General features: G+C 38.5%; 1 protein-coding gene across 3 annotated transcripts in view; it reads left to right on the top strand.

Moving 5' to 3' along the window:
• ADAM23 (ADAM metallopeptidase domain 23) overlaps positions 1-16,030 on the top strand; it is a 149,137-nt gene that overhangs the window by 116,878 nt on the left and 16,229 nt on the right. For all 3 annotated transcript variants that reach the window (XM_084892190.1, XM_084892189.1, XM_084892188.1), the window contains exons 19-24: positions 1,872-1,922; positions 2,521-2,584; positions 3,869-3,974; positions 7,222-7,341; positions 8,897-9,065; positions 11,223-11,334. In XM_084892190.1, coding sequence (XP_084748316.1) covers positions 1,872-1,922; positions 2,521-2,584; positions 3,869-3,974; positions 7,222-7,341; positions 8,897-9,065; positions 11,223-11,334 — 622 coding nt within the window. The remainder of the gene's footprint in view (positions 1-1,871; positions 1,923-2,520; positions 2,585-3,868; positions 3,975-7,221; positions 7,342-8,896; positions 9,066-11,222; positions 11,335-16,030) is intronic.

A 16,030-nucleotide genomic window follows, 5' to 3' on the forward strand; every position in this document is an offset into this window, starting at 1 on the left:
GATGAGCAAAAATAAATCAGATCATTCTTTTCCAACCCACTTACTGCCGTTCAGGGTCATGGTTGCCTGGAGCCTGTCCTAACCCTGATCATGCAAAGCGGGAACTCTTCGGGGCAGGACACCCTCCTATGTGGGGCGCGCTCACACCCACCCCGGCTCACTCATACTGGGACACTTAGGCCAATCACCCATGTGCACATCTCTGAGACCTTGGAAGAAACCGGTGTCCCGGGAGAAAACTCCTGCAGACACGGCCAGAACCTGCTAACTCCACACAGCCAGTGGCCCTGCCTGGCGATCCGTTTTTATTTTTCTTTCTCATCAATGTTATAACAAAATGACGGTATTCGAGGACCTGCTGTATATGAATAGTCGGTTGCTAATAAGTACGATGGAGAAGAAAAACAAAACAAAAGAGAGAATGGGGAACAGAGAAGGCCAGCCTGGGAGGGGCTACAGTTCTGAAGATCAGGGTCAGGGAAGGCTTCTCTGAGGTGCTAATACTTGAGCAAAATCCTAAAGAAGGCGAAGGAGTGAGCCATGCAGAAATCGGGGGTGAGGGTGGGTGGGCAATGGAAGGGAGAGCCAGGGCAAAGGCCACAGGGTGGCAGGATGCTCGGCCGGCACCTTCACGTGGAGTCAGATCAGTCATGGCAGAGTGGGAATGAGGTCAGGGAGAGGATGGGGTCGGGCAGCATTGGAGCAGATCGTGTTGAACTTGGAAAGCCATGAGTAAGTTGGGTAGCCACTGAGCAGAGAGGTGACACGGTCTGGTTCACGTTTTTTAAAGGGATACTCCGGTAGCTATATGGACTGCAAGGCGAGGAGGGTGGAAGCAAGGGAATTGGCCTGGAGACTGTTGCATAATCCAAGTGAGAGATGGTGAAGGGTTGGACCAGGCGTTTCCGGTGGAGACGGAGAAAAGTGGTCAGGCAGTAATGGCATTTTGAAGGAAGGGCTATTGGGATTTTTTGATGAGCTAGAAAAAGAGAAGTAGAGGATGCCTCCAATTATTTGAGGCTTGAATAATTGGAAGAGTAGGACTGACTATCCTTTACTGAGGAGGTGACAGAAAACCAAGGGAGGTCTCAGTGCATACTGCTGTGTTTCTTACTGACTTGCCACACCTGTGTATTTTTCCCCCTTTTCATATTTGCTTTGAACACTGTGGTGCAGACTTTGAATTTTTTTTTTTTTTTATCTCTCTTACATGTGGTAAACACTTCAACATAATGTATTCAGGGTAATTTGGGGTGAAAAATGAAGTGTACTTTAAAATAATTATTTGATAGATAGACCTGAAAAGGGAAATTTCCATCACATCAGGATTGTTCTAGTAACAGGGCTGCGGTTCAGGAGGTCAGAAATGTAACGGAGATTCGTCACTTACACTGAGCTGAAAGGCAGGGTGTTTTTTTTCTTTTTTAATAATGTGGCCTCGAGGTGAGCGTCGTGGGTGTCAGATGTAGATTTGACATTTTTCACAGAGCTCAGCCAGCCTGTAAATTAGTTCCTGAATGTGTCCACTCCTACATCACAAGATGACTCATATCCTGTCATTGTCCATTTTAATCCCTTCTGCTTTTCACTCTGTAGGCGAGTGAATGTAAGTTATTATTCCAGTCTATTTCATGGAGAACAGAGAAACAAAAAAGCACCACAGCGTGGACCTCATTCATTTATCTTTACCAAAAATGGGAGAATTAATTTGGATAATCTTCTTAAAGAGTTAGTCATATATTTTAAAGCACTTCCAATTATATGTTCACCATGCTTGATTTTTTTTTTGTGTGTGTGTTTTTACATATTGTGCACATAACCTGAAGGAACTTAACATGATGAGCATTAACTTAAAAGATTATATTTTTCAGTGCCCACCAAATCTTCATAAACAAGATGGATATGCATGCAATCAAAACCAGGTATGCTGGGCTATACATTTTAAGTGTTCAGTTTAAAAAGATTAGTTTGCTAGGTGTTTGTTTTAAATAAATACAAGCTTGAAAGGAAATGATAACTCAAACAATAGTGAATTATTACAGTGGTGCTCTGATGCAGAGTTGCTTTGTGTCGTACCACATGCTAACTGTATTATATTTACTTCTGGTGACAAATTGTCCAGATTATGGGCAAGAATTAGGAATCTAATTTATTGAGCTGTGACTATCTTCAATACCAGTCTGTTTATTTTGAAAAAAATATGGCAATCTGTTCTTACGTGGGTCCGCCCCACCCAAAGCCGTGTTATAACCTAACTGTTCCCAAACAAAAGAAGCTAAAAATCATCTTGGTATCACCCAAAGAAATTTAGCAGTTGCTGTTTACCATCACGTTTAAAATTTTAGAGGATTAGATTTAAAGAGCTGTACTATGAGGTCTGTTCTGAGTTTTAGATTTTAACTGTCTGTTATTCTTCTGCTCGTCTGAAGCTGTTTGTGCTTCTCATTTTCACTGTGAAGATTTGGGGGAAAACAGAACTGCTCCCTGTGCCTCATAAGGTGTGTGTGTTCCTGTTCTCAGGGTCGCTGCTACAGCGGGGAGTGCAAGACCCGGGACAACCAGTGTCAGTACATCTGGGGAACAAGTAGGTGATGTTTCCGGTTGATGCTCACACACAGGTTTCTCTTCGTATTGTCCTTTGCCTGCTTTGCTGAGAGAGATATATAGCTTGGAGTGAGGTATTTAAAAAAAAAAAAAGAAATCTAGAAAAGGGTGAAATAAAGAGAACTGTGAATCTTACTCACAGGACCACAGGAACATCGGCTGAAGTTGGGGGCTTGCGTGAGAACCCAAGAGTGCCATTCAGGGCTCGTGGCGGTAAGAGAAGGGACCGTGCATCCATGCCAAGATCGGGTTGAGAGCAGCGGTCACGTTCGTTACCCAGCCACTTGCATAATTTATTTTGTATCTTGGATTTAACATTTATCCCCCAAACTTAGCCGTCTGTTCTTTGACCCCAGGAAAGTTCCAGGCCTTATTTTTAAAATTCTGTAATTTGCTCTTGTCAGTGTGAAGCGAAGAAATGCAGATACTGCCCAAAGGGCAGACAGATCAAGATTCGGGTCCATGGGCATGATTCTCGGCACGTTCCCTGCCTCTGAATGCACGTGTTATCATGCTGACAGTTGCAGCGCCTCCCAGTGAACTTGCCACAATGAGGGCCAGACTGGAGGGGAGAGGAGTGGGTCTGCTCTGCTGGCTGAGGCTGGTGACCCCGAAGACACAGAAAGCACCCCAAAGGGGGATACAGGCCTTGCACAGTCCTGTCAGTGTTTGGCAAATGCCATCTACCTGGAACATTTACTTTTTGGGCCTTCAGTTTTGACCCAGAAAAGGTAATAGAGGCATATTTTTTTCTTTTTTTAAAAAAAGAAGATTTAAATGTTAAAATCCAATTTTCAAGGTAAAATTTTAGTCCGCTAAGACTTTGTGGTATCTCCTACTATTAATATAAAGCAGGACTAAGTGCGTTTATATGTTTTTCTATGTGTCTGCATTAATTTCTGCTGGTGATCATTCCTACTTCCTCTTCTCAAACCTGCCAGCAAGAATGGGGAGTCCATTTGTTTCTCAAAAGTAGGGGTGTGTTGGAGCTGTCTTGCATTAGCTTGTGAGAGCCAACTGTCAAAATATCAGGACTTTCAGAAGCTAGTTGACAACACACCGAGACCTTGAAGTTAGCCATGTGCTACACCATGGAAATTCACATAATGGTATTTACACCATGGAAACTGGTAAATGCTACCAATGAGAATCCTTTTATAAGTTTAATGTTTCGGAGAATCAGTTGTCAAACGTTTACCAGCGCACAACTGGTTATAGATAACAAAGATGACTAAAATGAATCTTCTCTTGCTCCTCTCCACAGAGGCTTCCGGGTCTGACAAGTTCTGCTACGAAAAGCTGAACACCGAAGGCACGGAGAAGGGAAACTGTGGGAAGGACGGAGACAGATGGATTCAGTGCAGCAAACAGTGAGTGGTCAACTTCGGGGCCCAGTGAGCGGATGGAAAGGCCTGGTTCAAGTGTGAAATGGCACAAAATGAATGTTACTGATTTTTTATAATGTTCTGTTGTTTCAAATTTTAAAGTCTGCATATAAAAATACGTCGGTATATCTATTGTAGAAGCAAATGGCCACAGACTAACCTTTCTATGCACAGAATCACATCATTACTCTAAAATTCAGACTATTTCTCATATAATTTTACGTGATGCTTATTTTGAAGAGATACATTGCCAAGGGATTACAAATTAATATTAGTATATACAGAGTTTTATAAGCAACATATCTAGGCCTTTTATATTTTGGGGACCATTCAAAGTAAAATAACATATTGTTGGTCATTTCAAGAGTACAGTACCACTTGATTGAATTGAAGATCTAATGTCTGTATCAGAGATTTTTATTCTCTTCTGAAAAGCATCGATTTAGTGCATACCGGAGGCGTCTTTACTGAGGAAATGACATATTTTCAGAGCCCATCAGTGATATTTTCCCTTTGATTAGTTGAGGAAAGTAAATATTGTCATTTAATTATTAACTCAGTAACTTGGATCTATGGGACCTCTAGGTTATAGGCCAAAGATCCTTTGTTTTCCTTCCATAACAATGAGGATTCTTCCTCCCAATTTTGAAGCAGAGCAAGGATTTAATGGAAGTTTTTATTTCTCTAGTTTATGGTTTCTATGCGGAACTTTACAAAATTTTGCAAAATTCAGCCTTTGAAGTGCAAGGGAGTAAGAGAAAGTGGGACCCAAAGTTGTCAAAGTCCATGGGGTGGGAAACCTCTAGATTAGATCAGGTTTATTCATTAACTCAATGTCCTAGACCACATGTGTCAAACACAAGGCCCGCGGGCCAAATCCAGCCCGCCAGGCCTTGCAATGTGGCCCGCACCGCGCTGTCATCACTGCACTCCGCTGTCAGTTTATGACATTGTCAGTTTATGACTGTTCAGTAAACCATTCGGCCCGCGATTTAGGCTGGATTTTAGATTTTGGCCCCTTCTCTGATTGAGTTCGACACCCCTATCCTAGACAGATCTGATCATTTCTCTGTGTATTCAAAAAGTTTTGGAGGTATTGGATTATTAGATCATTGTAAAATACAGCTTTTGAATATCTGGTAACAGAATATCCAACCACCACTGAGTTGAAGAAAATCAGTTTTCTGAACCTTTTAACAATTATGAAATATAACAGAAAAACAGGAAAGTGAATAATACACAAATATACATTCTATCAAATAATTAGGGAGTGACCTCCCATGTAACCTCTACCTGGATGAAGATATAGAACCGTGGTCGGAAAACTGTGGCTCAAGAGCCACTTGTGGCTCTTTGGCCCCTTGAGTGTGGCTCTTCCATAAAATTCCATGGCCTGGGTGAGTCTATTTTGAAGAAGTGGCGTTAGAAGAAGTTTAAGTTTAAAAAATTTGGCTCTCAGAATAAATTTCAATCGTTGTGCTGTTGATATTTGGCTCTGTTGGCTAATGAGTTTGGCGACCACTGATATAGAACATTGAAGCTTCCCAGAAAATTATCTTCCTCTCATTTTGATTTTATGGCAGTCTCTTTCTCTCTCTCTCTCTCTCTCTCTCTCTCTCTCTCTCTCTCTCTCTCTCTCTCTTGCTTTTCTTTAGAGTTTTACTGACTAGCTTTTCATCTCTAAAGATGTATTTTGCAAAAAGTTTTGGTGACTTTATAGAAAAGGAATCATAATTTCTGTATTAGTTTGCATTTGGCTTAAGTTCAATTTTTTTGTTCATTTATTTGACTTCCATTCGTATTCCTAGTAATATACCATAGTTTATCCCTCCATTCTATGTTGATGGACATTTAGATGTTTCCACATTTTGGCTATTAGAAACCATGCCACTGTGAATATTCTTTACATGTAACTTGGTGCACATTTGGACACATTGATCTAAGTCCCCTACCTAGAAGAAAAATTACAAAACCATGGATGCATATTTTCAGTGCCACCAAGTGGTGTCACACTGTTTTCTCTTTAAGTGGTTGTACTAGTAAACCATACCAGCAGTGAGAATTTGTAACAACATTCTCACCAGAGCTTGGTGTTACAGGCTTTTTACTTTTATCTGTTCTGGTGGGTGTGAACTGCTATATGGTTGTGGTTTTAATTTGCATTTCCCTGATCACAGATGGAATTTAGCACATTTTCATGCATGTTTTAGACAATGGATTTCCTTTTATTATTTATTTATTTGTTTGTTTGTTTATTTATTTATTTATTTATTTTTGTGAAGTCCTTCTATTCTTAGTCCCCCCTTAAAAAAAAAAAAGAAAAAAGAAATATATTGTTTACATAAATAGGCTACAGGTAGATGCCATCATGATGGGTGAACCATTTAATAATGTCACTGAGGACCCAGATAATTCCTCCCCTCTGCTCTGCAATCCATTGCATGTTGCGTTTGGACCCTTATGATCATGAACTTAATAATTGCAAGTTAGCTGAAACCGGATTGGCTCAGGAGATAGAGCATCGGACTGTGGACAGAAAGGTCCCAGGTTCGATTCTGGTCAAGGGCATGTACATTGGTTGCGAGCACATCCCCAATGGGGGATGTGCAGGAGGCAGCTAGTCAATGTTTCTCTCTCATCGATGTTTCTAGCTCTCTATACCTCTCCCTTCCTCTCGGTAAAAAAAAAAAAAATTTTAAAATCAATAAAATATATTTAAAAAAATTAATTGCAAGTTAGCTGTAGAGGCTCCACCTTCAAAGGCAGGAAGCAGGGGTAGGAATAAGGATCTTCCTGTTAGGCAAATAACCTTTTATCCAGAAATCAAATTTTCCCAGCAGCTTCCTAGCCAGCTTTTTCTTACTTCTCAACACCCAGGGGCCACCTTCAGCTCTAGGAGGAAAAGAAGGAGGGGTGGCCAGGAAAGAGGGTACAGGAAGTGGAAGGGCATGGCCAGCTTAGATGCCAGTCACCACATCTTTCAGGGCTGAGCACTTTGCTGCTCCCAAACAAAATTATGATCCTGCTAGTTAGGAAGGAGGGGCGTCATAGGAAACCAACAATATCTGATTGAGTGTTTTTGTTTAGAAAGAAAGATAATATTTTTATGTTTTTAATATATATGGACTGAATCGTTTTAGGTGTTTTTTTTTTGTTTGTTTTATAGCATGATTCCTCTTGTCTTATTCTGTGTTTTTTTTTTTAATTTTAATTTTAATTTTAACCTGCTTAGTGATGTGTTCTGTGGATTTCTACTCTGTACCAACCTTACCCGAGCTCCACGTATTGGTCAGCTTCAGGGAGAGATCATCCCAACTTCCTTCTATCATCAAGGCCGGGTGATCGACTGCAGGTAATGTGTTCAGTACTGGAAAAACCCTAAAGAACCATGAGAATTACAAGTTTAGAAAAATCAAGGGAAGTTTCTCTATTCCTTACAAGGGAAATGTTGATTGAAATTTTTATTATCACCTTTCATGTTAAGAGTCATTTAAAAACAATTATCTAGATTTGCAAATTACATTTGTTTAAAAACTGTACCAGTTGTTAGTAGGAGACATTCTTTGTAATTATAACCTGAAGAGTAGAATTAAGTTATCTATTTTGACCCATGATTAAAGCTTTTAGCATTGGAATATGTCACTAGTTGAACACTATGTGTGTTTTATTTTTTATGGCAAAAAAAGTTTAAGCTTTACTTCATTCAGACCTGTCTGATTTAGAAGATGATTTAATAAATACTTCATCGATTATAGAAAATATTTATTAAAATATTATTTATAGCTAGAGACAAACGTTTTATATCCAATTACCTATGAGCACAAGACACCGAAAATATGAGGATTATTTTTAGAGCCAGCAAGTCATATTATATTCCAAATAATCTTTGTCCCTTCAGAGTAGTCATAATTCTAAGATGCTGTGCTCTCATTCGAATAGTACTGAAAAAGTTGCTTAAAACACTTTTGGGATCTCCCCCTACAGAATTGCCTTTAGCATCTGCAAATTTTTATCCTTAGTATCCCCAGAGGGGCAAACCTCTATCTTACGTGAGTGAACATATAAGATCAGGAAACAACCCAAAATTTTTTTGAACAAAATTTAATAAATACATGGGTAACCAAATTGCATAATGCTGTCTTGATCAAATGATTTTTCAGTCTTTTAAATGGCTCTGAAGGCAATTTTAACAAGATCTTAGACAGCAAGATCCTTCCTGGAATAAGTTTGTGGTCTTCAAATGTAGTTTGATGCACACAAGCTCCTTTGAATCTGTAAGTTTTCACATGTCTCTAGAAATAACAGCCTTGCTAAATTATATTGTTATATTTTAAGTTGGTATATTTGTAAACTATTCAGCAAGGTACTCTATTAGTAATTATAGCGTTGACTATTATTTAAATTCAACTTGTTCCTAACTTGAAATTTTTAGGAGTAAATATCAATAGAGAGGAACCAGTTTACTTTTTCAAACATGAACAATCCAATCCTCTAAAGTAAAAATAATTTCCAAAATGGTTTTCATTTTGGTATTTTTGCTCCACTTCTGCCTTTTTTGTACTGTGACCCATCTGAAAACCTTGGAGAGCTAATGATAAGATTACCTCTCTTATCCACTCCCCTTGTCTCAATGTTGGCCTTGAAAACAAGTGAAGGTTTAGAATACACTTGACTTATTTTTTCCTGTGACGTGTGGTATAATAGTGATAAGAAAAGGTAGTTTTCTTTATCATGCTTTTTTATTAAGGAGATGTGGGGAAAGGAGGGCAGGAAAAGTGGAGAAATGCTAGGAGAAATCCCTGTCCAATCACAGCCTCTTCAGCGTCAGGAGAGCAAGGCTCATTCATATTGAAGTTGTATTTCCAAGTGTGGTGCTAATGACTGTCTGAATATCTTTCTCCTTCCAGTGGTGCTCACGTGGTTTTAGATGATGATACAGATGTGGGCTACGTGGAGGATGGAACGCCATGTGGCCCATCTATGATGTGCTTAGATCGGAAGTGCCTACAGATTCAGGCCCTGAATATGAGCAGCTGCCCACTCGATTCCAAGGGCAAAGTCTGCTCAGGCCATGGGGTAAGTAGGCATCAGTGTTCCCGTTCAAACTGGCATCCCTAAAGTTCACAGTGGTTAGATTTCCAGTGCAGCCACTCTCCCTCTGAGGCTGTTGCCAATATTGATGCATTGACTATGATTCTTTTCTTTTTTTGAAAAATACTGTTTGTTTTTTATTGACTTCATGGAGAGGAAGGGAGAGGGATAGAGAGACAGAAACATCAATGAGAGAGAAATTTCATCAATTGGCTACTGCCAGCATGTCCCCTACTGGGCTACAAGCCTGACTGGGAATCGAACTGTGACCTCCTGGTTCATGGGTCAGTGCTCACCCACTGAGCCACACCAGCAGGGCTATGATTATTTTCTTAGTGCCCTTGTCTGCTAACAATAACAACCGGATGCGTTGATATGGTGTATTTTATTGTTTCTTTTATCAGTGGCTATTTCATTCTCTAGATATAGTTTAACATCTAAGAAACTGGATGAAAATGGATAAGATTTTCTGTAAAGACCCAATTTCTGTGATTACTTTGTGATTGCCATTTGAAATAAGTTAAACCCTTTCAATAAGTCCCTTCCAGTTACTCAGCATGCATCCTGGCTATCTGTGTGTGCAAGGTCATACCAGACTAAAGGTTGGATCACTGACTCGCTGATATAATCCACAGGCTTACAGTTCTACCGTTATGTTTGCATCAGTGCCAGACAGAGAGCAGAAGCTCCCTCTACCTGCATATAGTTTTAATGCTGTGGACAGAGTGTTTGGGCAGACACACTTGGCAAACCTAAGCTGAATTATCTAAAACAAATCTCAACCATTATTTAAATTTGGCTAAATAAAAGACAAGTATTTCAAAATTTATGCAGACCTCAGGAATGGATAAAAGAAACATAAAGGCACTGAGAGAAATAATATAAAAGGGAGATGCTGGAATGAAGATAAAAAGAATCCAAAATATAGGTAGCCAAGCAGGTGATGTAGAATCAAACAAGATAGAAAGGCCTAAGAAGCATATGCCCAACGATTATGTATGGTTTCAGGTCTGCTTGAATCATAGGCTCACAAAGGAGGCTGTATAGTGATCAAGAGCATGGATTTGGGAGTGAGAAGGAATCCCGGGTTGGAATCCTGGCTCTGCTTCTTACTATCCCAGTTACTTTGGGCGAGTCACTCCACCGCTCTCATTTGTCAGGCTGCTAGTGTGAACATAAATGAGATGCTATACCTAAATCACTCAGCTCACGTACCTAGCACATAGCAAATGCTCAATAATAGCTGCAGGAGAATAAAAGCACTGGACAGAACCTTTCATTATTCAGTTATTGCTCTGTAAGCATTATGAAATTTAATGCATTAAAAGGGCTCTTGACTCCCTGCTCTCCTTCCCACTTTTTCATCTTGTTAAAAAAAGGTCAAATCCAATCTTGTTCATCATAATCACAGTGTTATAACATTTCAGATTAAAAAGCTTCTTACACTAATAGGCTTAAGTTTGATTTGATCGCCTCTAATAATCTGTCTCTGACTGTATTTCTCAGGCAGATAAGGGCTTAAACTACTCTGCCTCTAGTTTGCGGATGGTTATTTATTTCATCTAAATGACAAGTCCATTCCAGCATGCTGCTTGGTCCCCAGGGGATGAGAGGAGATAATCACTTTCAGAAGGTCTTAGCCTGGCCGACAGAGAGAAGACTGTGGGCAGGCAGGGAAGGTGGGAGGGATGCTCGGGCTGGGAAAGAGCCACCAAATGAATTTGGTGTTGAAAATGGTGATTTATGTCTCAAGGTCTTTGTCCCTGGCTGTCTCTTGAGCCCAGTATCTGTTAATTCCTTGAATTAAGCATACATGTTTCTAAACGATGGTTCTAGAAACAACTACTTATGAAATAAACTACACTGTCAGACATTTGTGTACTTAACAATAGCAACATAAATAATTAACATTTAATTACAATTATTTCCTTTTTCATCTTTTCTTTTTGTAATTAACTGACAAACTACCATTGACCCATGCATGATTTTCCCTTATCTGATACTAAAACTGTGGGAGACTTTTTAAAAATTCCAAATGGCTTTTAAAGTGTCTACCTGGCCTGTGTCTCTGTTACGTTCATCACCAGTGTATTCTACCAAGCGCAGTGAAAATGGCCCATCTCTGTTCTTTGCTCTTCACAGGTGTGTAGTAACGAAGCCACCTGCATCTGTGATTTCACCTGGGCGGGAACCGACTGCAGCATCCGGGATCCGGTTAGGAACCTTCATCCCTCCAAGGATGAAGGACCCAAGGGTTTGTGTGATTTCAGTTTCAATTCCCAGCACACTGCATTTGTTGGTATTCATCATATGGAGCCAATAGAACAACTTAATAGATTTGAAAGGAGACCCATAAGAATATCTCTTTGGCCTGTAAAATGTATAGCTCATGTTACTGCAGAATTAAGGATTCTAGTATGTCATATTGGAAAATATATTTGAATGATCCCTTAGTCTAGAATTGAGATGAGGAAGAAGTAAATATACTAATTTCCTTTCTTTTCTTTACACTTCATTCTCTTTTTTTCCCCTTCATAATCACAAAGGCTAATCATTTTATAGTTTGTCTAATCTATGTCTGTTTTCTAATTGAGAAATCTTTTTGGATGACATGTGACTCTGGTCATTCCTCAATCCTTGAAAAGTGAAATACATGGAAGTTTTCATCTTCCATGATGTGTTTATTATTATTATTATTATTAATTTTATTTTTTTGATTAAGGTATTATATGTGTGTCCTTATTCCCCCAGTGCCCCCCACCCACCTCACTCCCGTTCATGCCTTCACCCCCTGGTGTCTCTGTGCATTGGTTATGCTTATATCCATGCACACAAGTCCTTTGGTTTATATCTCCCTCTTACCCCCACCATCCCCACTTCCATGCTGTGTTTTAAATACACTTTTGATTTAGGAAGAAATTGGAATTTTTCATGGAACTTAAATTCTTAAAGAGAACATGAACAATCTGTACCTTTGTTCAAATCAGGCATTACAAAGAGAGAAATTAGAATTTTAGAATTAGAAGGAGACTCAGTGACCAACTAACTACACCACTCTCATTTTGTGGATGAGCACACTCAGACCCTGAGGTCAGGAGACATGCTATACTTACCCCAGCAACCAGAGGCAGGACCTAGGCACCCACTATCAGGCCCATTCTGTTCTGTTATGTCATGTTATGATGTGGCCTGTGTCATCCTGATTTGGTAATCACTTTCCCATTATTCTCCCCTTTCCCAGCCCATATGACTTTCAAAAGCCAAGAAAAGTCATCAATTGCAATAGGCTTTCGGTAGCACCTACAGCATGTACATACCTGAGAAACCAAGGAGTCACTAGAATGGATGGTGTGTCCCAGTGACATTGTACATCAGGTTCTTTCTCATGGCACTGCTAACAGCGCCTTATAAAAAATGATCATGCCTTTTTCCTGCAGGTGGAAAAACACGTAGAGAGATAGTGTCATTTTGATCTGCTTAGTTTGGGATAAGAGCTCATTTAAAGTCTCTGAGTGTCATTATTGCTCAGATGGGGAAAATAGAACTTCAAAAGCATACGAAGCTCTAGAGCCCTCAATTGCTGAAGAGATTTAGGCTGATTCAAGTGCACGCGGAATGTTCAGTAATAGTGGGTGTATTAAAATACTTTTCATACATTTGCGTAATGTGCCCATGATATTAAAATGCTATAAGAATCATAATCACACCCTCACAATCTATTTCTCTTCTTCTCCTATTACTAAAAAGGAGCCAATGCCACTTTTACACATAGTGTTTTGTTACTTTGAAACTTAAATAAAAAAATCCTTAGATCCACTTTCAGAAGTTGGATGTAGAGAAGATTTAGACTCAGACAAGAGATGCAGAGGTTCGTTTTTTTCCAAATGTTTTCTCCATAGCATCCTTGTGATTCTCTTAAAGATCTAGATGTTCTTTCCTCCAGGAAAGTATAAAATAAACTTGCCTGAGCAGAAGAGCAGAGTTCAATTGCCTTAGGCTCTGTCTTTTTCATTAGGCAGGCTAAGGGATTATTAATTGCCTAACTCTACTCCTCAGTCCTTGTGCCCGCCCAGACCTAGAAAACTTAATTGGAGGCATAAAGTGAACAGTACCATTGTAGAGAAGAAGATACTCAAGCAGTATTTGTTTTTTCTTTGTATTTAATGCACTGCTATTCTACAATATCTTTAAAGATAACCTTTTTGATCATTCAAATAATACATGTTTATTGTAGAAAATTTTGAAGATACAGAAAAGATGAAAAAGAAAGTAAAAAATCACTCTTCATTCCACAACTCAGAGGTGGTCAACATAAGCATTCTAGCATATTTTGTTCCTGTTGTATTTCCCCCCCATTCTTAGTGAAGTCAGTGGATCACTAGAGTAAGGGTAACATAACCATGGGTTCTAAAATTGTTAAAATTCTTGTGATCTCTAGTAATCTTCATTAAACTGGGGGGGGGGGGAAGCCAGCAATTGATATATATATATATATATATATATATATATATATATATATATATATATATATATATATATATAAAACAGTTATTAGATTTCCAGAAAGGTCAAACAATAACAGTACACTAAATAATAGCTTTATCTTTATTTATGTCTTTTCAGCCTCTATAGAAAAATCAGCTGGTGTATAAGGAAAATGGTGAATACCAGAAATCAAAACTATAACACCTTGTTGTAGGCTTTATGATTTTATCTTTGATATTCTGGTTCAGAGAAGATGATGAGAAAGAAACTATATATTTATATTTTTATCCAGATAGCAAATATGTATTGAGTGTCAACTATTTAAAAGACAAGCACATCCTTGGCCCATAGTAGGCACTCGATAAATGTTACAACCCTTCCTTTGGCAATATGTAAAGTAAATGAAATGCTACATAGTAGTGCTGATTTCCAACTTAGCAGTATCCATGTGATATATTGCCTTGAGAAAGAGTAATAGGTAATGAGTTCAAGATATATTAAAACGGTACTTTGTTTTTTAAAAAAAAATTTTTATAAGAGTTTATTTTAGCCAAATCGATGACAATTGCCAGGAAGCAAGATCTCTAATGCTTCCTCCAGTCATTACTTTCTTAACTGTGGGTTCAGCAGCTATGTGAAGAGCTAAAGGTTTTTCTCCATAGCTGAATGCTGAACAGTTTTCTCAAGACTGAATTGGTTTGACTGGCACTTGCTCTACTGAATTTTATGTTTGGGTCCTCTCCAGATGCTTGCCATACACAGTGAGCAGCATTCACAGTAATCAGGCCTGTCATATCTATTAGATGAAGGAATTTCTGTATAGATACAGTGAGATAGAATTAAAAAACAACAACATAGTTTTATCTAATTTCATTATACTTCCTTGTTGTGGAGAAAAAAATCAAGAAGCAAATAGAAACTATTGCCTTTTTTTTTTTTTTTAAATCATGAACACTGGCATAAAAGAGAAGTCGTACCCAACTACAACCCTTTGGATCAAGACCAAATTAATAAAAATATAGGTGAATTCTGTGATGGCTTCTATTGAATGGAGGCTGTCAGAAAGGAACCAATGTGTTTTGGATATTTCTTTCATTTTAATTACAAATTCTTCCTGGGAAGAATTAAAAACTCAACCTCTCCATCTGGGTAGGAACTAAAAACACAGATAAAAGTGTTGCCATTTCAGTCACCCCGCACAAGCTAACACTGTCCACTTTCACCCACTTATTAAAGCATGCTAAAAAATTTGTTCCAACTTCTCAAATAAAATATATTAAAAGGGAAGGGATAGGATCTCAAAGCAAAAATAATGTGAACAATGATTTGAAAAAAAAAGACTTTCCATTACATATCACTTTATCGTTATCATTATTTTTGCATTGCTACTTATTTTACATACAAAGATTCTTCTGGGCCCTCTCCCAGCTTGCTTGCACTGAACTCACTGGAAGATATTATTCTGGTTTGTTCTGCCAGGGGAGCATACATTTGAACTGTGTTTAAGGGACCTAGGATTCTCACCTGCTGTGGGGAGAACCAAGTCAAGTACCCATACTTTTTGTCAGTTCGTAGGCATTTTTGCACGGTGCTGATTATGGAATACAATAGAACTTTTCTCACTGGCTGATTTACATCACCATATAGGAGGGCAAAGAGGATACTGGACCCTGTCACATATTTTCATTGACATGGACGGACAGAGAGCCTTCCTGGGAGTGTTGTTCAGACCCCCCATCATGACCGTAGTCGTTAAATCAGATAGAAAGGCCTTGGTGGCAGTTTAGTTCACACTCATTGTTTTACAGATGAGAAAACTAACTTAGTTATCAGGGTTAACACAGAGTTAGGGGCAGAGCCAGGAATAAAATGTAGGTGACCTGATCTGAAGCCCATGGCGTTTTCTGTTATTGCACACTGCCTCATTTAAAGCTGAGTATGTATTGACTTATTATGCTGGTTCTTATAGCACAGGAATAAGTAGAAAGGGTGAAACAATAACCAGGTAATGATTAAGCTTAGCTGACCCAGTACATACTAGCATTTAGTATTTTGAAAACAATAATTTTGGTCTTAATAGGTTGAGGAGTATTAGTTAATATTTACCTTTTGCATATGTCTTTTTAAAAGTTGAGTTTCTTTGTGAGTGTACAAATCTGTGATTTTATATGAGATGTTATGGTTATCATGTGATTATGCTCATGTGTATTTATATCTCACTTAGGTATTTTTTTCACTAACAATAGCCTCATCATTAACATAAGGGTTTAACAAATTTTAATTTTTTTCAATAACTCTGAGTTTTATTTTGTTTGGGTTCAGAAAAATGCCATGATATTTTTATTGACAGCTAAATTGACTGAATTAATATTCTTATATAAATTAATTTATTTTTCATTCCTTTAGATATTTGTCCCTGTGTATTCCAAAATTAACATATTATTAATTATTATTATTATTATTAT

The sequence above is a fragment of the Pipistrellus hanaki genome, assembly GCF_964339955.1.
Source record: "Pipistrellus hanaki genome assembly, chromosome: 8".
In the NCBI taxonomy this organism is placed as follows: Eukaryota; Metazoa; Chordata; class Mammalia; order Chiroptera; family Vespertilionidae; genus Pipistrellus; species Pipistrellus hanaki.